This window comes from Cydia amplana, chromosome 4 (genome assembly GCF_948474715.1).
Source record: "Cydia amplana chromosome 4, ilCydAmpl1.1, whole genome shotgun sequence".
NCBI classification, from domain to species: domain Eukaryota; kingdom Metazoa; phylum Arthropoda; class Insecta; order Lepidoptera; family Tortricidae; genus Cydia; species Cydia amplana.
The window spans coordinates 8,889,546-8,914,975 of NC_086072.1; the positions used below are offsets into that span (position 1 = coordinate 8,889,546).

The 25,430-nt window shown below is 34.0% G+C and overlaps 1 protein-coding gene across 1 annotated transcript; it reads right to left on the bottom strand.

The window, feature by feature from the left end:
* Positions 1 to 10: 10 nt before the first annotated feature.
* On the bottom strand, positions 11 to 25,430 carry LOC134663157 (DNA helicase MCM8-like). The gene is made up of 15 exons (XM_063519505.1): positions 25,177 to 25,430; positions 24,832 to 25,061; positions 18,810 to 18,897; positions 18,254 to 18,385; positions 17,801 to 17,916; positions 13,719 to 13,823; positions 12,986 to 13,129; positions 12,190 to 12,409; positions 11,320 to 11,462; positions 10,217 to 10,356; positions 3,689 to 3,779; positions 2,728 to 2,849; positions 1,779 to 1,998; positions 671 to 832; positions 11 to 268 (listed from the first exon to the last, which is right to left on the bottom strand). The coding sequence occupies exons 1-15, from the start codon at positions 25,391 to 25,393 to the stop codon at positions 71 to 73; spliced, it is 2,328 nt and encodes a 775-aa protein (XP_063375575.1). The 5' UTR covers positions 25,394 to 25,430; the 3' UTR covers positions 11 to 70.

Sequence of the window (25,430 nt, forward strand, 5' to 3'; positions counted from 1 at the left end):
TCATAAAATTAAACTATTTTTTAAGTAACAATTTTATTTTCGTTTAAATTATCTGTAACAACTTACAGTGTTAGAATAAGGAAATCAACTGATACAAGTTAGAGCCCTTAAGTAATAAATAGGAGTGTGTATGCATAGCCTCTATGAGATCGTTTGGGTCCCCTGCGACCGCAGCCGCCCGGTGCACTTGTATCATTTCCTGTCGAGTGAACACGTTTTTGCCTAACTGGTGCGCGCGTCTTGTCAACGCATCCAGAAATTTCTTCAACTGTAATAAAAAATAAACGCTTATTAAAATGACCTAGGAGTCTGGCCCTCAAGAAGTTTAAATCTATTGTATCAACAAGCCTTAACTGACCATTAATTAGTTAACAGTGTGAACTATGGTAGTAATATACAATTAGACAAAATATGCTAATTCATCGTTAAAAAGTGGCTATTGACTTTAGTAAGAAACTAGCAAATTATCTAAATTTTCGTGATTGTATGGTATATAAATGTCACAAAACTGTCGAACATTATGTTGTGTTCATGTTCCTATAAAGGTTGTATTTTTTTTAAATAAGTGCATGTAGTTTTATGGTTAATAAACAAATAGGTACCTTCAGTATTTAATCAGATGTTAATTGTTATCTTTTTGTAATAAACATTAAAATAAACATGTACTTACTTTATTTCTAGAGCTGACACCCGATCCATTTATTGAGCGGGACAGTTGTATATTTCCAAACTCGTCACTGAACGTGTCTATGAGACTGTGTTTCAATAAGCTGATGACGTCATTGGCATCTTGGACCGTAGCATCTTCTCTTAGGCCGGCCCTAGCTCGCGCCTAAAAAAATAACTAAAGTTATTTGGTTGACTATGGTGTGGTGTGTGGTTGAAGTTTTGCCTGATTCTGAATAATTGAATGCCAATAATATACCTAATGCAATTAGGAACGTCGCCATCAGATATATAAGAGCGAGATATTCACGAATCTGAACAAAGCCTCGAAAATATTTTTGTGTACCTTGGCCACTCCAATATATCTGACCTGATGGCGACTTTGAACGCTGTACGTTATAAAATAAACAAAAACGTCACTGACACGCCAAGGTCCCGGGCGCAAGCGAGCTAATGTAAATCTTATTTGAAAGTGTGAAGGTTACGTGTACTTTGACAGCGTCCGTCAACACCTATAGTTGTCCATGGCGCGGTGGGCAAGACTCATGAATCTAGTATTAAACTGGACTGGGCATGAGTGGTGGGGATAACTGACAGAACGGGATAGTCTTATGTATCTTTCAGTAGGAGTAGCAGCGAAAGCGCTATTATTGTTTGTCCTTGTCAGTCTCACATTTTTTTTACCCACCATAAATTAGTATGGATGATTGGTCGAATTTATTTGTTGCCCGCCGTAACAACCAATGCCGCAATGCGACGCTATGATTGGTCGAATTTATGTTTTGTCCCTCACGGAGGCACGCGTAGACCACTTCTATAGGATGCTACCTTCTATGACACTAGTAATGACGACTTTAGTTACTAGTTGTCAGTTTTTGTTCCGGATATGAAAATCATCTTGTCATTTAGCATAGTTACGAAAAAAATGCACTAAACGCCACTCGTATCACTCAAATGTCTCGAATAGCCCGGGGTTAATCGGTTAAACCTGGAGCTACCATAGTTACCAGTAAAATTTGACACTGAGTTAACTTAACCGCTTATCCCCGGTTTAGTGGGATGGTGCAAGCGGGCCTAAGTCGAGCTAAGTTCTTTTTAAAATAAATGTGTACCTGCGTCAACCTAATGCAGGCTTCAAGCTGCCTGGTAGTGATAGGCGTGCCGTCGTCTTGGTGATTATGACGCAACTCCAGATAGAACTCCTGCAGTACGTTTGCTGCGTCGTTGCTTAGCCTCGGGTGGACGTATCTCCGCGCGTAGGCGATGTACTTGCGCAGCAGGGCGAGAGGCAGCGTGTCGATTACTTCGCCGGGCCTTAGACGTAACCGTTTGCTGAAAAGTAAGTTATAGTTGGTCAAACCAATTTGTCAGCAAATAAGAACCAAAAAAAACTATACACCTATTCTTTTGGGCGCTAGTACTAGTGTAAGACAAAGATAGTATGATTATCTCTATGTTTGAAATGAGACATTCCTTTGGCAAACTATATATACTATTTGTAAATTTAAAAAATGTAACTAAGTTAACGCTGTCATGCCACGCTGAATCGGATTGATTAAAAGTTTTATGGAAGTTATAATTAAAAAATAATGTCTTCGAATTAACACTAGGTACCTATCGTGTGAAATTGAAGAAATTAGCAATTAACTGAAATTAATTAAGTGGAATCAGTTGTTAGCTGGATAATTGCAATATTAGTCACATTAAGTAAGTGTTAATGTGGAAAATGAGCTTTGTTAATTTTTTGATAAGAGCGCGGGAATTAATCTAGGAATTTTATTACAACATATTCCATTTTAATTTCCCTGTCAAAATTTGCCCTTTTCAAGTTAAATAATGTAGGTACCTACCTACTTACCTACCTACATAAAATTCTACTTTTACTATGTTACGTACGGCTTCCAAAACTGAGGTCATGGGTTCGAATCCCGGATCGAACCAATTAGTTTCTTGGAACTTATGTATGTAATATATACTTATGTTTGATATTTGTAATGCACATCGAACGCGTTATAGGTAAATACGTTGAAACAAGTATGAAATACGTTGGATCCTTCTTACCTTAGAGAGGCATCATTGTCACTTTGGCTCGTATTGATGGTCGTATTCAGTACATTCTTCGCTTGTCGTTTATGCCCAGAATGCATTGCTAGTACGTGTTCTGACAGCATGGCGTCAATTTTCTAAAAAAATAAACATTTCAACTGAGAAAGATCTAGGAAAATATTAATTAGGTAAATAAATATCTCTCGCGATAATACCACCTGTTCGTCCTTAGATGCACTGTATGATTTTTTTAGAATTACTTGCATGTTAAACATATGTTGATATTATATTAGAAAACATTTTTATGTGGCTTTTAGGACACTTATGCTTCAAGTGCAATAAGGACCTTTTTATCTGAAATTCCAACACAAATTCTGATAGAATAGGCTAGATGACAAATTTTCATTTATGGTATCAATCAACCATGTTTGTTTTTAGGATCAAATGGGACCCATTGCATTAAAGCAATACAAAAGTCAGAAATGATAGTCAAAGTCCGACCGTCGTACTTCACTCGCGAAACGCCCTGAACAAAACGCTATATGAACATGACGTCAAGGTCACTGAGATCGCATCTTGTAGTATGAACAAAACAAGAAAATTGCATTTTTGTCGGTGAAATATTGCGTTTATGTATATAGTTGTTGTACAATCTTTTTTTGGATAAAATGTGAGGAATCGAATGGTATCCTTACTTATTTAGTTACCTATTGAAAGTTAAAAAAAAACTTAAATTTTGAAACTTTCAGGTGCTGTATTTTTGTATTATATGGAAATAATACAATATTGGTGTATATATTTTTAATAACCACAATATTGTGATAAATTGCTCATTTGCTATCTATTTTACTAGATTTTGTTATAAAATTCAACATGTGTCATCATCCCTATAGTCTTTATTGTACACGAAGCATACGGAACAGCCCTCTCTGATGGTAAGCCAGAAATAGGTTCCTCATTGATAAGAGCAACTCACCTCATCAGGTTGATCCAGCAGTATAAACACGAGGTCGAATCTTGACAACAGAGCAGAATTTAGCTTCAAATTTTCAGCAACAGTCTTGGCCCTGTAAACCATATTATTATTGTATATCTAAAAATTTTAGGTCAAGTTACGTTTTTACCACCGTCGGGCCTGCGGACCTCTGGCTCGCCTTTAAGGGGACGGTATATGACGTTTTCGATTTAGAGCTCACTTTGTGCAATCAATTTGTTCAAGAAATGTTTAATAACTGCATTAAATTATACGTAAATTTGTTCACGAAGAAGCCGTGTACCGGCTCTTCACGGCATAATATTTTTTATTTGCTGTAATTCTCTACAAATCGACACTAAAAGTATCCAAAAATCAAAATATGGAGTTCCGTTTGAGCAACACGCATTACAGTTTTGTCTTTAACAGTAATTGAGTTGTTGTGTGATTTTGAAAGCTAGATAACTAAACTAGCAAATTATTATCTACTTATATTTTTACTCACAAATACAACACAGAAATTCAATCCCAAATGTAAACTTTCGTACAATTTCCATACATTGACGACATCACTCAAAATTCTTCTTCGAGTCAGATGGCCGCTGGCCTTGGATCGAAGCAGACGTGTACTTCGTCGTAGCTCGTTTTTGACATTATTTAGACATTTCATCATATACGCATACGAAAATGTATACCAGTAGATAAATTGTATTTCAAAAAACAGGGTAAATAAATTTATTTAAAATTTGATTTGTTGTTATTTACAGGTCGTAACGATCGAAAACAGCAGTAAACTATCCTAAAACAATACGATTACAATTGAATTTAAGTAACTTGTTCCTTCAAAACCCGCTTAAAATGAAAAAAGTTTAAAGACTCTTTTTACTGATTGGGATTGATTTTCATTATGCTGGTATCAATTTTGCGTCATTAAAAAAAAGTATATGACTTCTGTACGTCAATGACATTTTATGTCAATTGTAATCTTGTATTTACGTTAGAGAATATTATATATTCATTTTTCTACTCCAGCACTTAAATGTGTCAATTAAATGACTGACAGTGATATCTAAAGCAATGTCATTTGAATGCTTTGTCTATAGGCTCATAAGATGACTGCTAGCAGTCATCTTATGAGTATAATACAACTGCTTTATTTTTTTTAAAGATACAAGTTCCGATCATCTTGATTGAAAGAGGTATGTTTTCATTTACAATAATAACTCTTTTTTTTTTTAAATAATAACTAAATTTTTTTTAAATAATAACTCTTTTTTTTTAATAATAACTCTTTTTTTGCTGCAGCTGTCATAGAAAAAGTAATGTATGCAACAGCTCATAATTGGTTCTTAAAATTCTAGGGTCTTTTTTTTTTTTTTTTTTTTTGCTGCAGCTGTCATAGAAAAAGTAATGTATGCAACAGCTCATAATTGGTTCTTAAAATTCTCGGGTCTTTTTTTACAAAACTCGACTACGTCTCGTTTTGTAACTTCGACCCTTGAATTTTAAGAACCCTTATTATATCACTGTTGCATAAACTACTATTAAATATTACTTACCTATTAATACGAAGCGTAATTCGTTTAATACCTGAAAGTCTTAGTGTCTACACCTACTTTGTTGCCGTTCGTTCCGTCTATATGTGTGCGATTACGTGCCGTTCTCAATAATCAAGAAACAAGCCATAATCTTCAAGAATAAAATAACAGCAAGACCAGCATTTAGTACTAACTAGTTTTTGCGGATTTGGAGACAAGAGATGAAGCTTACAGGCTAATACCGCTGCGGTCTGGTTATTGTTATGTGTATATATCGAGTATTATATAAATTTACTATAAAATAACAATGTTTTATTTCAATGACATTATGTGCGTAGGTATGTATGTTTCGGTGATTATAAGAATTTTGTCCACACAATAATTGTGCAAAGCAGAGACTGCATCATGCTTTCTTTACGGTATAAGCGGTATGGTACCGTTATTATTTATCAATACCGGTTCGTTTTGAAGGTAAAACTATACCGGTTGAAATACAAAGTACGGTACCGGTATAAAATTACAGCAGGGACAACCATTTTTATAGGTGTACAGTCAGCTGCAGAGAAAAGGTACGACCAGATAGATAATTGTATGCAGGGGTGGTACCTTTTCTCTGCAGCTAGCTGTACCTAAACCATCATTGACCGAGCGTTGGCGAAGGTCTCCGTTTCAAATTGGGCAAAAATGCTTTCGTATGTCCGAATTCTTCTCCTTTGCATATCACATTTCTCAACTGATTCTCGTGAAAATTCGGTAGTCCGATATAATTATTCGGTTTCTTTTTTTTTGAACAATTTTAAATAGGCAGAAATTGTCATAAAGGACTTAAGCGCCAGTAGGGTCTGCGACACTTAAGACCACTGCGATTATTAGGTACTTACTGGCCCCTATTTCACTACGACCACGGTGACAGGTGCGACAGTTGTCGACATCACTGTTGCTGACGTCACAGGCCTCCATAGGCTACGGTAACCGCTTACCATCGGACGGGCGATGTGCTTGTTTGCCACCAACATTTTAATAAATAAATAAACTCCATTATATTGCCACTAAAAAATTCTTATTTTGCGAAGCTAATGACAATTGTCACAAGAAACACGGCAACTGTATCGAAATTGCGACACAGAACTCATTTCCTGTCAAGACTTACCGAAAATTCTTTGAAAAATCTTGTGACAATTGTCACAAGATTTTTTCGCGAGAGAAATGTCTGTTTTATCCGATATAATAAAGTTTTTTTTAATAATAGGTACAATGACGGTGGCAAACACGAATACGGCCCGCCCGATGGTAAGCGGTAACTGTATTATTAAATTGTACAACGGGACTTAATCGCGTATCTAAGTTTTAAGATTTACCTCCGACGTTTCGAGGACGGCGTTGTCCCCGTGGTCTCGGAGAAGACTGGCTTAAGTTGATATCAGCATCTTCTAACCGCGCGAGTTTTTCGAACTACCCGCACTTGGTCTTGTTTATCCGCTTGAACGTTTTGCGGTTCCGTTGTACAATTTAATAATGTGTAAAAATCGTGAAAGTTTAAATCAGTGTTAGCGGTAACTGTAGTCCATGGATGCCTATGGCGTCAATAACAGTGATGTTTTTGTCGTACCTGTCACCGTGGTGAAATAGGGGCCAGATTACGCCGCGCCGCGTGGAACGTGAGGTGCATTGGGGTAAATGCATACCATTCACTCAAGGAAAATAATCTCCCTTATAAGATCACTCGTGTGTCTGCCATTTTGTTAAAGCCAATTTTCACCGTAACTACTGGACTAGTTCAATTGAAATTTAGTACACATATGTCAAGTAAGGAAGTAGTAAGTCGGTGATCCGAAGATGAGTAACGTAAATAAATGAACTTTTAACTTTGCGGCGATTTTTGGTATCAGGTTTGGTATCTCACATATCAGATATAATACATAACTATAAGTAGGTGAGCAAAAATGTACCATAACCTAACTCAGAATTGTATTACATAAATACATATACAAAAAATAGTTCAACGCCAAAAGATTAATGGAAGACCTATGTCCTATAATAGGTGAGTTGGTCTTAAACAAAAAATATGCAATAAAAATGTGTAACTGTGGAACCCATGGTGAATCCTACTCGTACATGATCGGTTTTTATATTATGTACCTATAAGATATTTTCTACTTTATACTTTATAAGTGTACCTACATAATATTTACTTATAAGCAGTTGTCACGTAAAATATTTGTAGATTTTTTTGGAAGTATGTGTCACATCATCATCATCTTCCTCGCGTTGTCCCGGCATTTTGACACGGCTCATGGGAGCCTGGGGTCCGCTTGGCAATTAATCCCATAAATTGGCGTGGGCACTAATTTTTATGAAAGCGACTGCCATCTGACCTTCCAACCCATAGGGGGTAAACTAGGCTCTTATTGGGTTTAGTCCGGTTTTCTCACGATGTTTTCCTTCACCGAAAAGCAACTGGTAAATATCAAATGATATTTCGTACATAAGTTCCGAAAAACTCATTGGTACGAGCCGGAATTGCAATTCGCACGCTCTTACCGCTAGGCCTCCAGCGATTTTTTTGAAGTATGTATAGCACAAAAAAAATATTTAGAAATGTAACATTTAAGGTAGGTAATTAAAATACGGTATAAACATTATTGGAGAAGACTTGGAGGAAGTGTCATAGGGATCTACATTCGATGCGTGGAAAACAAGTTCTTTTGTCTAATTATAATCCATCGGCAATCACGCGAGCGCATAAAACGAAAATCATTTTTTTTTCACTCCCTAAAACTCCCTTAACCTAATAACAGTAAAATAAAAAATAAAATATAGAGGGTTACCAACCAGCCAAAGAATTATAAGTAGATATATGCACTTATCCCAACGCACCTCACGTTCTACTCTGCACGGGGTTCATTGCCGCTCCTACCGCCGTAAGTAACTATCAACACCTACATTATCAAGGCTACGATCGAAGATAATCGCTTCAGCACTGAAATAATACCGGTGGAATACCGGTATAATATTTTTTATTTTAATTGTATTAATTTAATAGTAAGTAGTGTAAGATATTAGGGGTACATTAGCCAACACTGTTTCCATATATTTTCAAATTTTATTTTGTCCGCCTTAATTAAATTTTGCACCCTGCCGGAACTTTATTTATTTAAATTCTCATTTAATTGATTTTGAGCCTTATGAAAAGTCGTATAGAGTAGTAAATAAAATTTTACATCTGACTTAATGACATCTGGTTTTATTCGGTTTAATTTTAGAAAACGCGTATCTCGACAAAGCCATAATGTAGAAAATTGTCAACAACCAAATGAATTATTAGAATTTAAATACGTCACGTGTGACATGAACAGACAAGGAAAGCAAGATTAAATGTATTGTTTCTCTTTCTTCTTTCAATGGAACGCTTTTCCTAAAAGGAGGCCACTAAACTCAAAACGCTATCTTAAAAAAAAACTTGATGGGTCAGTGACCTGTCCCAGTAAAGTGAGGTAGTGTGCGTGAAGTGCGCTTGTGTGTGAAATGGGGTAAATTGACAGAATCTGAAAATTTACCCACCTCTACCGTCACCTTAATACGGTCAACTTTACCACAGCTGAAAGCGGGTTCTTCAAAGTAATTTTACATAAAAAAAAGCGGCCAAGTGCGAGTCGGACTCGCCCATGAAGGGTTCCGTATTTAGGCGATTTATGACGTATTAAATAAAAACTACTTACTAGATCTCGTTCAAACCAATTTTCGGTGGAAGTTTACATGGTAATGTACATCATATATTTTTTTTAGTTTTATCATTCTGTTATTTTAGAAGTTACAGGGGGGGGGGGGGGGGACGGGGGGACGACACACATTTTACCACTTTGGAAGTGTCTCTCGCGCAAACTATTCAGTTTAGAAAAAAATGATATTACAAACCTCAATATCATTTTTGAAGACCTATCCATAGATACCCCACACGTATGGGTTTGATGAAAAAAAAAATTTTGAGTTTCAGTTCTAAGTATGGGGAACCCCAAAAATTTATTGTTATTTTTGTGTGAAAATCTTAATGCGGTTCACAGAATACATCTACTTACCAAGTTTCAACAGTATAGTTCTTATAGTTTCGGAGAAAAGTGACTGTGACATACGGACGGACAGACGGACAGACAGACGGACAGACAGACAGACAGACAGACAGACAGACATGACGAATCTATAAGGGTTCCATTTTTTGCCATTTGGCTACGGAACCCTAAAAACCATATCGGTGCAACAACGTACTTCTGGTAGCTGCTGCTAGGACTTCAGCCTTTGCTGCCCTTCGTAACTCACCATCAGGCCTGCGGCCCACAGGTTTGTCTTTATCACATTCAACTACAGAGTTTTTGCCTCTTGCAAGTTTCGGAAGTCCGGTTTTGCATAATAGTACATTATTGTCGAGGTTCGGAAGTAGCTACTTGCAGGCTGAGGATTCGTTTTAAACGGACGACCTTGGGAGTCCGTTTAATTGAATCCGAAGCCAGCAAGTAGCCTTTCAGCCGAGTCATATATAGTGCTTTTCTCAAAAATGGTGCAAGAAATAGAAATATTTTACAGAAGCAACGTTCTAATTTTCACAGAAAAAAGTAAAACCATTATAAAGATTTGCTTGCCGCCATTAAAAAAAAAAAGAAGTGTATTTTTCTGCTGAAAATACGCCAACGTATTTGAGACACCTAAATAGTCGCGGTACCAACATTATAATAATAAGTGCTGATCATCTGTTTGGCTGTATAATGGACCTATGCCTTCATTTGATATGGCCATTTAAAGTTTTAAAAAGTTTGGAACTCGTTAAATAATGGAATTAGTATGCAACATTGCAGTCCCGAAATCGAGACTGCAATGTTTTTAACTTTTTAATTTTTTGAATGACCATAAACTACGCACTTCGTGACCTATTTTTTAACCAGCAACGTCGACTTTGCCGTCTATTTTTGAGAAAAAAACCATATCGCTGCAAATAACGTACTTGTTGTAGCTGCCACCGGTGGGGTTGGCGGCGGCGAGTACGGTGGCCCGCGCGGCCAGGCTGCACACGACGCCACCCTTGGCCACGCTGACGCGTCTTTGCTCCATGGCTTCTAAAAGACTGCTGTGGTGTGCTGTCATCTGTAATTAAATGCATTTATTTCAGAGATAAATCTACAATAAAACGTTATCGGTACAAAAATATTTACCGTACTTTTCTTTAACCCTATAGTGACAACGAGATGCACGATTACAGTAAAAAATGAACCTTCATGCACTACGTACATATGTCTTTACAATAAAACGTTATCGATACAAGAATAGTTTATTGGTGGCTGTGCTTATCTTTAACCCTAGTGACAACGAGATGCAAGATTACAGTTAAAGATGTACCTTCATGCACTACGTACGTATCTACGCACGACCTGTAGGTACAGTGTCTCTTCTTATTGCGCCCATTCTTGAATCAATACCATAGAAGGTAGGATCCTATAGAAGTGGTATACGCGTGCCTCCGTGAGGGACAAAACATAGGCAATGCGACACTATGATTGGTGGAATTTATTTGTTGCCCACCATAATACATACATACTAAATTTACGGTAGGGAATAAAAAATAAGTGAGACTGTGACAAGGACAAACAATAATAGCGCTTTCGCTACCACTCCTACTGAAAGATACATAAGACTATCCCGTTCGATCATTTCCCCCACCCCTCATGCCAGATCCAGTTATATACTAGATTCATGATCAATACACATACCATATACGGTTTATCAACTCAGCCAATTACTTTATTCGCTAACATCAAAGTACCGGTTTCTAACGCGAAGTTGCCTCCCGCTTCGTGTCCTAAGGCCACGGTCAAACCGTCAGCGGAGGCCGAAGCACCGTACATGTAGACACATGAGTTAAGCAATATTCAACACTTACTTTATCCAGTTCGTCGACACAGCAAACTCCTTTATCCGCTAGCACCAAAGCCCCGGCTTCCAAAGCGAAGTCCCCTCCCGCTTCTCGTCCTAAGGACACAGTTAAACCGCCCACGGAGGCCGAAGCACCGTACACGTATACACCTGAGTGAAGCAATATTCAGCACATACCTTATCCAGTTCGTCGACACAGCAAACTCCTTTATCCGCTAGCACCAAAGCCCCGGCTTCCAATGCGAAGTCGCCTCCCGCTTCCCGTCCTAAGGACACAGTTAAACCGCCCGCGGAGGCCGATGCACCGCACACGTATACACCTGAGTAAAACAATATAAGTTTAAATATATGTATTATAACCTTTTTTTTTTCATTTGAACACCAAATTGGAAATCATTTATTTTCATAATTAAATCATAGTAGCTCGTACTAAAACCAAACACGTGTCTTCACTTACTATACTATACTATACGTCGCTATAAACGGTTGGTTGTTATATGCGAAGTCGTACAGTAAACAGTAGAAGTTGCTAAGCGGGCGAGGAGTTCAAAATGATCTTGACGCAACTTTATTGTTAAGAGAATAACAGCGTGTCATGGTAATTTTGAACACTTCGCCCGCTTAGCAACTTCTGCTGCCGACTGTACTGACCGGACTATACTGTATGTATTGTATTACTCGATTCAACAACAACAGTTCTTCAAATACAATATAAATATTTGACAAGGACCTTAAAACTAGGACTATAAGGTGTTTTTAGGGTTCCGTACCCAAAGGGTAAAAAACGGGACCCTATTACTAAGACTTCGCTGTCCGTCCGTCCGTCTGTCACCAGGCTGTATCTCATGAACCGCGATAGCTAGACAGTTGAAATTTTCACAAATGATGTATCTCTGTTGCCGCTATAACAACAAATACTAAAAATAAAATAAAATAAATATTTAAGGGGGGCTCCAATACGACAAACACGATTTTTTTGCTCTATTTTTTGTTGATGGTGCGGAACCCTCTGTGCGCGAGTCCGACTCGCACTTGGCCGGTTTTTACCTCTCGGGGCAGCATGGGCAGCCGCTTGCAGTAACTGCGACTTCCCCAAGCCGGGGTCCCCGACCACCAGCACGTGGGGGTTGGAGCGCGGGCCGTCGTCCAGCTCCGTGCCCCCCATGAGCCCGAGCACGAGCCCCGCCTTCACCGCCTCGTGCCCGAATATGGCCGGGCACAGCGAGTGGACTAGCAGGCGAAACACGTCTTCTGATGCGTGGATTTCCTGATTTTTTTTTTTTTTTTTTTATTGAGAAACAAACGGTCATATACAAAAATCTGTACATAAATAGTTAACTCCCACAAGACCTACAGTTTCCTTAAATTGTAACTGTGCTAAATAGGTACTATATAATATAAGTGCACGTACATTTACACTACAAGTATAACTTTAACAAAAAATATTTGAGAAGTTACACTGTTATACAGATAAATATAATATGGATTCAAGCTTTAGATCAATGACTTCTGGGTGAGTGAGCTTTGGGGCGTTATCGAGCTGTTGTTCTCAAGTGTCCCTACATATCAAATCAACACTTTTAAATTAATGTGATTATCCATTATTTATTTCTTTGTGGGGTTCTGCCCACTATGCGCCGATTTTTATTTTTTATAGATTATTTCCGTTACATTTTGATTAAATTTGGCAGGTTTAAATGTATCTTTATTCTGGGTGGAATAAATACGAATTTAGGACAAAAAATGTAGGTAGGTATATATATTTTCGAAACTCAGTGGAATATTTTTAGGACATACGGTGAAATTGCGATCATTGTGTATAATGTGTGTAATAATCGGTTACCTGAATAGCATAATAATCTTTCAAAGTAAACGAGAGTGTCGGATTGCTAAGATTTCGTTGGCTGTGTATTGAAACTGCTTCTATGTATAGTTGTAAGAGTCGAGCGGCTCTCTTATCTTCGCCACCTTTGCTTTCACCTCGTACCTGACAAAAGAAAAAAATTTAATTATACTACAAACTGCCGGGTGAATTCGCCCCACGTGACACGTGACTTAGGCGGGGATAGATATGTCCATACAGGCCAGAGCACATCGGCTGCGTATGCACGCGCGGTGTGCCGGCTCTCATAAGGATCTGTATATTACAACGTGCACGCGCACACGCGTCCGGTATGCACTACAGGCCTGGATCTGATAAACGTCACAATACAACGTCTTTTCATACGATCTTCATCAGATCATTGACCTTCCCACGCTGTCACAGGAAGGAACAGTTATGCGAGCAATGTGCTCATTAATTTGAGCCTGTACCTTTATCAACAACCTTGGTTCACAGAGGGACACCTTTGAAAGTTTATGTCTCAAAGATGACGAGCTCAGTCTTCTTAAGAGGCCTATTGGTGCATAATATGTGTTATGTGACATTTTCAACCAAAAGGTACCACATTGTCGGTTGTCGATAAGGTTGAAGCCAAATTGAAGCTATATGGAAATAGTGCCTTATTGACAACCGACAATAAGTACCCTTTTGGTTGAGAATAGCACATAAATAAGAATTATATGATATTATGTACTTGCACTATTCCAGTGACTGAGAGGACATCGCCTGGACACGCAGTACCAACGAGGTCTCCTTTCAGTTCTATCTCCACACTTCTTGGAATCGTTCCGGAAGCGATCTGGACAATATAAAGATTTTTTAGAATTTGTACCTTGCGGCTTTAACCCTTAAATGCATGACTTTTTTTTTTAGCCCGAAATTAATATATGTATCACATAATTGTTTGCCGATTCTAGGAAAAATAGTAAAAAAAATATAACTTCGATTTTCACTGCGAAATCAGTGTTAGAAGTTGAATTGGCTTAATCATATTTGTGAGGTTGGGCGTTAAAGGAAAACAACTAGCTTCGAGTATAGACGTATAATGACTTAAATAACACTTACATGCACTTATATATGTTAAGGCTATGCTTGTGTGTGGGTGAGGCATGCCACACACACTACACCTCCCCCCTTGAAGAAAAAAAAAAAAGATTAATCTTCTTTAAATTTAATCTTTTTTTTATACTAATATTTATTATAAAGTAGGTAGTTTATTAAAACAATTTTAGCAGCGAAAGTAAAAATGCATAAATGAACCTTGAATAAATGTTTTACGAAAACAAACCAAAGAATTGTGGATTAATAAAAATTTCACATAAAAAAAACAACTTAAGTAAAAACACAATTGTTAAAATAAATAAAAAAACACTAATTTCACAAAACTTTACGTATAAAAAAAAATTTGCTTTCTAAAAACCAAACAAAATATAAAAAGTGATTTATAACAAAAAAATGTAACTGTAACAAAATAACATTTTTAATTTATTTTGGATGAAAAAAAATGGTTACACACAACACCTACTGAAGAACTGGTGAAATATCTTTAACAGGAATTAATGATAAACTTACACTAATATTGTATTGAATTACCTACTTACATATTAATATGAATGCGATTCGATGAACCAAATTAGATTAAGTAAATAAACTCTTAATTAACATTTCAACTTATAGAGAAAAAAAAAACTTAAAATACAGAATATTAAAATCTATATAATATATTAGGATAATATGTTCTGGATATATCCATATTCATTCAGAGACTCTGTATTCATAGTTTATTTAGTATGCATTGTCCATAATTCATGTCATGATCACAATTATATTTTTTATTTTACTTGCAAGTCTTAATCTTTTTTTTTTCATTTACTTTTATGACGTCATTTATTTAAATATATTTTCTTTGTTTATTTTATTTTATTTATTCATTTATAGTGGCATCTTTTATGCTTCACTGAAATCAAGGATCAAGGGTACGCAACGCTTTTACATTCGTGGTCGGCCGACCTTACTATAATTATTTATTTATTTGCTCAGGATACAAGGAAATTTAATTTAAAGCGCGCACACATACTATTATTATACTCATACAGGCAGTTCTTTTAACACATCCTTACATCATAACCTTCCAAGTGTCCAAGGGTCTCCACGATTGATACTCGATCGAATCATGGTCAGACGCCAAGGATTCCGTGCCTGCCTTGTATCCTGGCGTACCCTTGCTATACCGTATCGCTCAAGGCCGCCTCTCGGGCCACCGAAGATGCGATAGGCATTTTTATTTGTCAATTATTTACTTCCATTTCTTTCCTCTCAACAACAAAAAAAAAACAACACTCAAATGCAATCACTTAACTCACATACTATGAAAACTTTAACATATAAGAATTTCAGCAACTCTTAGTTGATCAGGCTAATCGTCCTTTGAAAAACTTACGTGTTTAAGTTTTCCTATACATCAATATTTTATCACTTTTCCAATAAAATACAAATTCCATTTTACTAATAATACAATCGACAACCATGCTAACCATTATTTCACATTCCTTACCTTTCTTAAACTTCCACAAACATTCATTTACTAACATTTATACGAAACTTGCGCTCTTTAAAAACCAACGTTAATTCTTTTCTTAAACAAGCCCATACCTACAATAACACTGATCTTCTTTACAATACCACTCATAATTATAATACTTCGTCATTATTTTGTTTGTTAAATATGTCTAATCCGTGTATACAAATATGTCTAAACCGTTACAATATTAATTACCTACTATCATTGAAAAACCATTTCAAATTCGAAGTCAAAATAAATTTAATTTATATCTATCTATGAAAGTTAAGCATTAATTGTATATATGGTTAAAAGTGGGAATATATTGTGACATACTTTTATATTTTTAAATCTGAAAACTGAATATTTTAGGCGTCTACTACTAATTCTTTAAATTAAATTTGATTACAATAAACTTCAATGCTCTAAATAAGTGTACAAAGACTACGAAATTTGAGATGTAATAACAGACGACGCATGCCATTCTCTATAAGGAATACACGCGCCGCCGCCTCGTGCCATATTTGTAAGGGATAAAAGTATGTCACGTAACTATGATATGAAATTGAATTAAATTTAATGCAATATATGTATGTAATTAAAATAATTAAGTCTATAATGAAAAATAAGTTCATAGTTAAGATCTCTTTTAGGAAAAAAAATGTTAACCAATCTTTAAACAATATATTGTTTCGCCATCAAACGGCATAGTTTTACCTACTTACCACAACAGTTATTTATCCCATAGTGACATAAAAAACCCAACATACGCAATTCTATTACAATACAAGGTTAAAAAAAAAACAAATAATACTAACCACTGAGGTAAAGACAAAAAAAAAAGCATATACAATGGGCAATTAAATGTCTCTTTTGCACGGCAAGGCACTACATAAACTTCACAATGTCACTTTATTGTTTTTCATACGGCGCAAGCAATCTACCAATCAACACTATCAAATTAACGGGTCTCTGGCCCTCCCGGCGCCATCCAAGGCCAAGGACACCATCAACTCCCGGCTGCAACAATCGTAAATGCTTCTCGCTTTTTTGAATTGATTATTAAATTTTTTTGATTCTATTTTAAGCCACGTTATCATCGTCAAAATATTCACTAGTTAGAAATGTACCTATTTTCAGTCACTTTTTCATACGGTTTGGTTTAAGCCCACGGCGATCACTTTTTCCTTACTATTTAATGCGTCCGTAGTCACTAATTTTAATAACACCAATAAAAAAATAAAAGTCCGCCAAACTTATTCACTGTGAATGTTAATATTTTTTTTTTTGTTATTGTATTTTGCACATCATTATGTCCTTTATATCACTTATGTTAAATTTTTACTCTTCTTCTCGACGTCTACTGGCTGGCGCGGCGCGCCGCCAGTGCAGCACAAGGCCGCACTGGCAGGGTCGCCATGTGAGGTTGGGCGTTAAAGGAAAACTAGCTTCGAGTATAGACGTATAATGACTTAAATAACACTTACATGCACTTATATATGTTAAGGCTATGCTTGTGTGTGGGTGAGGCATACCACACACACTACATATTTATGTAAATATGTAATTTTCAGTAATAGATATATGAAATTTTTTACTACCATTAGAAAGGTACACTATTTGTGATATACCTATGATAAAGTTTTTAAATATAAAATAATTACAAACCCCGAAAAATCTGCCCAAAATCACATACTAAAAATCATCAACTTCCAGGTTTTTCCAAGTTTTCCGACATTTCGTCTATAAACAAATGTAACTTTTATAAATTAAAATACTGCGTAAATTTATGTAATAATTCGGAAAATTTATTAGTTTTACTATTGAAATAATATACAAGAACAAATAGAATTTGTTTAATAATGCATAACATTTGATGTTTATGTTGTGTGTATAAATGCATCACTATGCATTTAAGGGTTAAAATAAAGTCTAATCAGATAAATCGTCGTAGATTACATTGGAGATTAAGGGTCGGTTGCACCAAACTGTCTGTCACCCGCTAAATTTTATTGTATTGGAATTTTCATAATACTCTGTTGAGTGATGTTAATGCAACTGGCCCTAATAGTAAATTTAGTACAGTACCCGGCGATAAATATTGCACATCGGAATTTCGGCTTCGTAGAGCGATGTTCTTTCTCTCTTGTCTCCAATATTCTCTTTACCAAAGACCAATGTGCAATATTTATTGCCGGGTATTGTACAAAGATTACCTGTGATTGTATTTCCTGTATTTTTGCCACCTGCCAATCCGTAGTGATGGTGAAAGGTGATGACTGCAATGGTTCAAATTTTGTACCACTTCTACAACTCTGGCAGAAACTGGGCGCTGAAATTCATAATATTTATTTTACAATAGTGGCATCAAAATAAAAGTTTTCTTCTGAAATAGTGAGATAAATCAGTGGTCCAAACTACGAGGAATAATGTTTAATTAATAGATGCTTCTTCACTGTTGTATTCCAACAAATCAATTAACCCCTTAATACCACATACAGAGCCATATATGGCGGATATGATATTCAACTCTATTGACAGCTATTAAAGTTCAAATTTAAAAAAGTATTTTATATTACATGCAGTAAGGGGTTAATTTCCCCTTCCAGAAACTTTTAAATAGCAGAAATAAATGACGAATGAATTAATTTCCAAGAAGAATGTTTCACCTGTAAATACTCCCTGTGGCTGAACCATCGCTTGCACAGCATGACAACTGGAGCATTCAAACGCCATGCTAGTACATGTCAACCCGACGCTGCCAACCCTTATGACTGTGCCTTTGATGGTAACCAGCTTGCCTTAAACAAATTATATGGCATCTCATAAAATTGTTTGATGCGCTTGAATAAGCACAATGGCCCGATTTCTGCTAAGTGTAAATCTCAGAGCCCTTAGACTACGGACCTACCACCTAGTCTAGGGTTTTCTGTGTGTGTGTGTGTATGCTTGACTCGGATTTTCTTTTTATGTGGAATTATTTTGATATCTTTATTATATAGCTTGTAATGAACATACTATGTGACATATTACATCTATCATCATATCATCAATCTTAATATAGCCTTTTACCCTAAATCTTTAGCAGATCTCCCAAAATAGGGTCTCAAGGTTCTTTAGAACACAATTTGAAAATAGTAGTTTTAGTAAATGTGAATAGTATGCAATGTATCTCAATAAAGCTTTTATATGTCTCAGTTTTATTTAAATGAGTGTTATATTTACCAAAGTAGTTGACCTTCAAGTTGGCAATAGGTACAACAGGCTGGTGGTTTAGAATTCTTACTTTTATCTTTGTCTCACACTTGAGTGCCTGAAAGTTGAATAAAATAGTAAAATAAAAAAACAGTATTTTTTTCTTTTGTTAGCTAATATTTAAGATTAAACTTAAGTGTACATTGATTGTAATCGCAGTTCCAGCTTCCTGTACCCAGGGACCGGAACCGGTTACCTTAACCGGGGTTTTTTATAGGGTTATTTTAGAAGTGGTTATAAAAACCCCTACCATAACGGTAACCGTCTGATAAGGTAACACTTTGATTCGGTAACCGTATCAGATCGAGTTAACCCCTGTTACCGGTAACCGAAATAAAAACCCAGTCTATTCTGTTACCTCATAATAAGGTTTTCAACCAGTTCAAACGATTGTAATCTTTACGCAGACTTAAATTCGACTTATTATTGAATAACCGTGGTTGGCATGGGCGGTCTATGAAGCCTCCAGCACAAACAAGTTTTTTTGCCGGTAACTTCGCTTATTGTCAATTCAAACAATATTGTACTTTGAGTCCTTAAGCTAAAATTGAAAACATAAGTGAGCGATTACAGTATTATTTTCGAGCGTCAGCCGCAGCGCGGCCATTCCTTTGTTTATCTTTATACCTGTGTGTTCCTATTGTTTTTGTTAATTTCGGAGCAATTCTAGTTTAGAAATTTTTAGAAAAGGGGTTGCAAGTAAACAACATCATATACTAGTAATGTCTGCTATTATTTAGTTATATTTTATGCTACTTAGATTATCATTTCTATTTTCGGGTTCACACTTGGTACCTACAGATTAAAGACTGATTTAAAGAAATTTTTTCACCTAACTAGTAATTTTACTGGTACCTAGTTAGGTATAATTTATCTTAAGTGATTTAAAAAAAAATCACTTTGTGATAAAGATACATGCGCTAGCGGATTGTGGTAGATATTTTACCATTGTTAACAAATGACATATGTACTAGTTATTATGAGCTTATTTTATAATAAGCAATTAAAGTCTATTTTTTTATTCGGTAGACTAAAATGACATTTCATAGTATGAAATGAAATGACACATGATGTTCATACTATGAAATGTCATTTTAGTCTACCGAATAAAAAATAGACTTTAGTTTTCAGATGCGGTGAGTTGTATGAGCTAAGTCGTAATTTACCTTGTACCGCTTAATGCAGCGTTCAGAAAATATATATCTATAGCAGTTATAAACTTATTTTAATACTACAAATCTTTCATTAATACCAGGGGGCTCAGCACGGTTCCATTTTTATCGACTATCACTATGCCCGTCACTTTCGCACTTACATACTTGTTAGAACGTGACAGGCATGGTGATAAACGATAAAAATGCGACCGTGCTACTAGGGCAGAATTCATTATACATATTCATTGGGTATCTATAACATTGGTAGGTGAAATAGTTTTGATTAAATTAAATAGATACATACATACTTAGTAAGCAGTGTTGGGCATTCAAGAATAAAATCATTATTTAAATAAGAATTCCTAAGAATAAAATCATGTTGATTTTATTCCTGTCTAAATTATTCAAATAATTTTGATCGGAAATAATTCGTATGTGAAAAAATTGAATAAGAATAATCTCATTCTTAATCAAATAAATATAATCATGATTTTATATTCTAAATAATATTCCTGGATTAAACATGTAGTTTGCGTGCCGTGTAGGCGTTACGTATAGATAGAAGTAAATTAGACAAGAAACTATTATGTTTCTTGACTAATTTATACCTGATTTTATGCAATAAAATCTTACAAATTTAATTTACTGCCGCATAGTCTTGGTATTGAACGATACCCGTATTTATTTTAATGTGATAACTAAATCATCAGGTACAATTCATTCAGGTGCTCTGAACGGATGGTGGATAGCGAAACTCTTCAATGGCTCACTGTGCCTAAATTAATGTAAAAAATAAAAAACCGGCCAAGTGCGAGTCTGACTCGCGCAGGAAGGGTTCCGCACCATTACGCAAAAACCAGCAAATAAATCACGTTTGTTGTATGGGAGCCCCACTTAGATATTTATTATATGCTGTTTTTAGTAGCAACAGAAATTAATTATTTGTGAAAATTTCAACTGCCTAGCTATCACGGTTCATGAGATACAGCCTGGTGACAGACAGACGGACAAAGGAGTCTTAGTAATAGGGTCCCGTTTATACCCTTTGTGTACGGAACCCTAAAAAAGATGTTTTTAAAGGTAGGATAAGGAATGGCTCGATATGGTGTATTCCTATTTCTCCCCGCCGGGCACAGATGGGAATAAGCGCTTCATTTAAATCATTCCCATATGTCCCCGCCTCATGTATCGCGGCGATCACGTTGGGCAGGAACAAATGGGGAAAATACTCATGATTTTTTTCTGTTTTCGAATTATGTTTATAGTTCGTTTTTTTTAGCATTAGAAAGAACTTGAAAGAAGGTAAGCGATTTTGACATGTCTTTTAATTGAAAAACACTTTTTTATAACCATAACTATTACTTATGAAAGCAGAAGACTATAAAAGATCGTATTAGATTCATAATTGTTACATATTTACCGTAACTTATTTTTAAAATGTGCTTTTCAATTAAAAGAGACATCAAGATTGTTTACCTTATTTCTAATGCTAAAAAAAATGAACTATAGTATGTGGTTTCAGTATCCGAGTTACTACCAAGACTTATTGTGTTTTTAAAAGCTCTGATATTTAAAATTTGCATGTATTATTTAGACGGAAATTAACAGGTATTAATATCGTTTGACACAACGCTTGCCGCACGTGTTTAGCAAATGCTGACAAAGAATTCACCACGCCACGACTTAATCCTATTGTTATTGCCAATGAGTAATAAATGACGGTCTCAAGTGGCAACACGCCTGCAACTTTCTGCAAATCTATTTAATTATAGTGATAAGCGTAGGACTCTTTTCTTACCTGCAGTAATTTACTATCTCATTCACTTTCCGTAGGTGTGAAAGAGATAGCATACGTAAGACCTCAAGGCTGGTAGGAATAATAAACAAAAAACGACCATTGAAAAGAGGGGTGAAATTCATTTTACTATCTATATACATTGTACTACATATAATATGACGTATAATATGACCAAATAAATGCCAGTTAACCTTGTTACCACTAACTCATGTATCTACAATTACATCAATTAGTCATGACACGGCAGAGCACTGATAACAATACTGTAGTGTAGTACAATAATAAGGCTTTATTGTTGTCACTATGACTCTCACCGCATTCTGCTTAATCCTAAATATCCTAATACAATAGAAAATACCACGACCTTTAAACATTCGGTGCACTTGCGTTGTAGCGCGTGCCAGCGGAGCGCAGCGTTTCGATTTAAATACGCATGTTGCTTCGCCTGTGTAGGTATATTTATTATCTTCATGTTATTAGGTACTAGGAAGTGCAAATAATTGACTTCATACATGAAAGATATTTTGCAGATTTTGTTCAATAGTCACCTTCAACAACACGAGAGTAATCTAGAGCAGAGTTGGGCAAAAAATAACTTGAATAAGATTAAGAATAAAAACAGAAATGTAATTCTTATTCCAAGCGATTTGAATAAGAATAATTCTTGCACTCGTTATTTTAGAATAAAATGAAAGTGAATAAATCATGACACTTTTATTTTAAATGAAAAAGACAAAACGGAATATTTATTCCAGATGTAGGATTATACTAAATAACGTTTTATTCAATTAGAATGTTATTCTGAATTAATTTAACTTTTGTAGTTACATACTACTACTTTTAATTTTGTAAGTTTCTAAAATAAATAAAACAAATAAAATAGATAAAACAAATAAAATAAATAAAATAAACAAAATAAACAAGATAAACAAGATAAACAAGATAAACAAGATAAACAAGATAAACAAGATAAATAAAATAAGTAAAATAAGTAAAATAAGTAAAATAAGTAAAATAAGTAAAATAAGTAAAATAAGTAAAATAAGTAAAATAAGTAAAATAAGTAAAATAAGTAAAATAAGTAAAATAAGTAAAATAAGTAAAATAAGTAAAATAAGTAAAATAAGTAAAATAAGTAAAACAAGTAAAACAAGTAAAACAAGTAAAATAAGTAAAATAAGTAAAATAAGTAAAATAAGTAAAATAAGTAAAATAAGTAAAATAAGTAAAATAAGTAAAATAATTAAAATAAGTAAAATAAATAAAATAAATAAATAAAATAAAATAAATAAAATAAATAAAATAATTAAAATAGATAAAATAGATAAAATAGATTAAATAAATAAAATAAATATAATAAATAAAATAAATAAAATAAATAAAATAAATCAAAGGAATTACTCAACGTTATAACGTTATTTTATATTTAATAATAAATAATTTAACGTTGAGTAATTCCTTAGTTAATCTCTGCTTTAAGTTCAGTGCAAATAAATAAAATAAATAAAATAAATAAAAAAAATAAAATAAATAAAATAAATAAAATAAATAAAATAAATAAAATAAATAAAATAAATAAAATAAATAAAATAAATAAAATAAATAAAATAAATAAAATAAATAAAATAAATAAAATAAATAAAATAAATAAAATAAATAAAATAAATAAAATAAATAAAATAAATAAAATAAATAAAATAAATAAAATAAATAAAATAAATAAAATAAATAAAATAAATAAAATAAATAAAATAAATAAAATAAATAAAATAAATAAAATAAATAAAATAAATAAAATAAATAAAATAAATAAAATAAATAAAATAAATAAAATAAATAAAATAAATAAAATAAATAAAATAAATAAAATAAATAAAATAAATAAAATAAATAAAATAAATAAAATAAATAAAATAAATAAAATAAATAAAATAAATAAAATAAATAAAATAAATAAAATAAATAAAATAAATAAAATAAATAAAATAAATAAAATAAATAAAATAAATACAATAAATACAATAAATACAATAAATAAAATAAATAAAATAAATAAAATAAATAAAATAAATAAAATAAATAAAATAAATAAAATAAATAAAATAAATAAAATAAATAAAATAAATAAAATAAATAAAATTAATAAAATTAATAAAATTAATAAAATATAAAATATATAAAAAAATAAACAAAATAATCAAAATAAATTATAAAAATAAAATTAACAAAATTAATAACAAATAAAATAAATGAAATAAGTAAAATAAACAAAATAAAAAAATAGACAAATTAAGCAAAATAAACAAAAACATTAAAATAAACAAAAACATTAAAATAAGCAAAATTTAAAAAAAATACAAAAATAACAAAATAAACTATTAGTTCTATTAATAAATTAACTTTTTCTTTTAGTAGGTATTTGACTGACGGCACATCACTAAATACGAATGTAGCAAACCAATAAGCAACCGATAATAAAGGTTACCATAACTGAATAAAAACCGGTTAAAAACCCCTAACAAAAACCCTAACGCGATGGAGTTTTGAGATTAACTCGGTTAAAGGTTAAGGTTACCGTTTCAATAAGCTTACCGTTACAATCAGGTAACAGTATGATAGGGTTACCGAATGATACGGTAACCGAATTGATTGGGTTACCGAATGGATAGGATTAAGCGTAAAGAGGGGTTTTCCGGTCCTTGCCTGTACCTACTAGAATAAATAAAAATTGTATTCAGGTTTTTACTCGTCCTCTCTCTGTTTTAGCATTTATCCCGGTTGCATCCTCAGTTACTGCTCCGAGCCAATAATGTAATCAGACCCTAGTTTCACCATGCTGACACACTGTTGCCTGACATTGACAATTCACCATACATTGCTGATCCAATAAGTTTGTTAAAAATTGACACTATATTACCGTTGTTACTAACTGCTCCAGAAATGCACAGGAAAGTCAGTGTTGATTGTCAAGTTTGTGAAGTAGGCACCAGGTATTCACACTTAAAATAAAAGTTAGATTAAAATATGTGAAATTATATACCTCATGTAGACAGTATTCCAGTAAAGGCAAAGTAACATCAGGCTTCTCAGATAGGTCAGAATGAAATGTTGACCACCCGCTGATGAATTGTTTATCACTCAATAAAGTTTGAATATCTAAAGGAGTGCTCCGAGTTTGGTCAATTTTCTCCAAATCAAACATGTTCCTATTCTCTTCTATGAACACTTTGAAACATTTGATGTGGTCATTGATTTCTGGGTCAGATTGATCTAAAAACACAAACTCTGAATATAATAATACTGTAACTACAAACTTAAAATTTCTTGCAGGGAGAATAAGAAGTTCGTAATTACAGTAGGTAAGTGTTTGATTGATAAAACTTGCCTCGTGAAGGGAAGTATAGACTCCACACATTATTTCCAGCATATATAGGTACAATAATCGGCAGCTGATTTGCCGGTGCCCTAGACACGGCCGAAGTGCTTGGTCGAGTTGTATTACAAGAATTGTTCAAACTTCGGTTATCAGTATTATTTGAACTGCCCTGATTGCGAGGACGGTACCAATTATTTCTGTATCGGCCCCTCCAATTACGACGCATTTTATTAACGAATATATGTAAATAAAGCGAGTTTCCC

Coding starts and splice junctions, on each gene's coding strand:
- LOC134663157 (XM_063519505.1), bottom strand. CDS start 25,393: ATGCGTCGTAATTGGAGGGGCCGATACAGAAATAATTGGTACCGTCCT. Junction 25,062..25,176: donor TCTATACTTCCCTTCACGAG/GCAAGTTTTATC, acceptor TTGTGTTTTTAG/ATCAATCTGACCCAGAAATC. Junction 2,850..3,688: donor TGCTGGATCAACCTGATGAG/GTGAGTTGCTCT, acceptor TTATTTTTTTAG/AAAATTGACGCCATGCTGTC.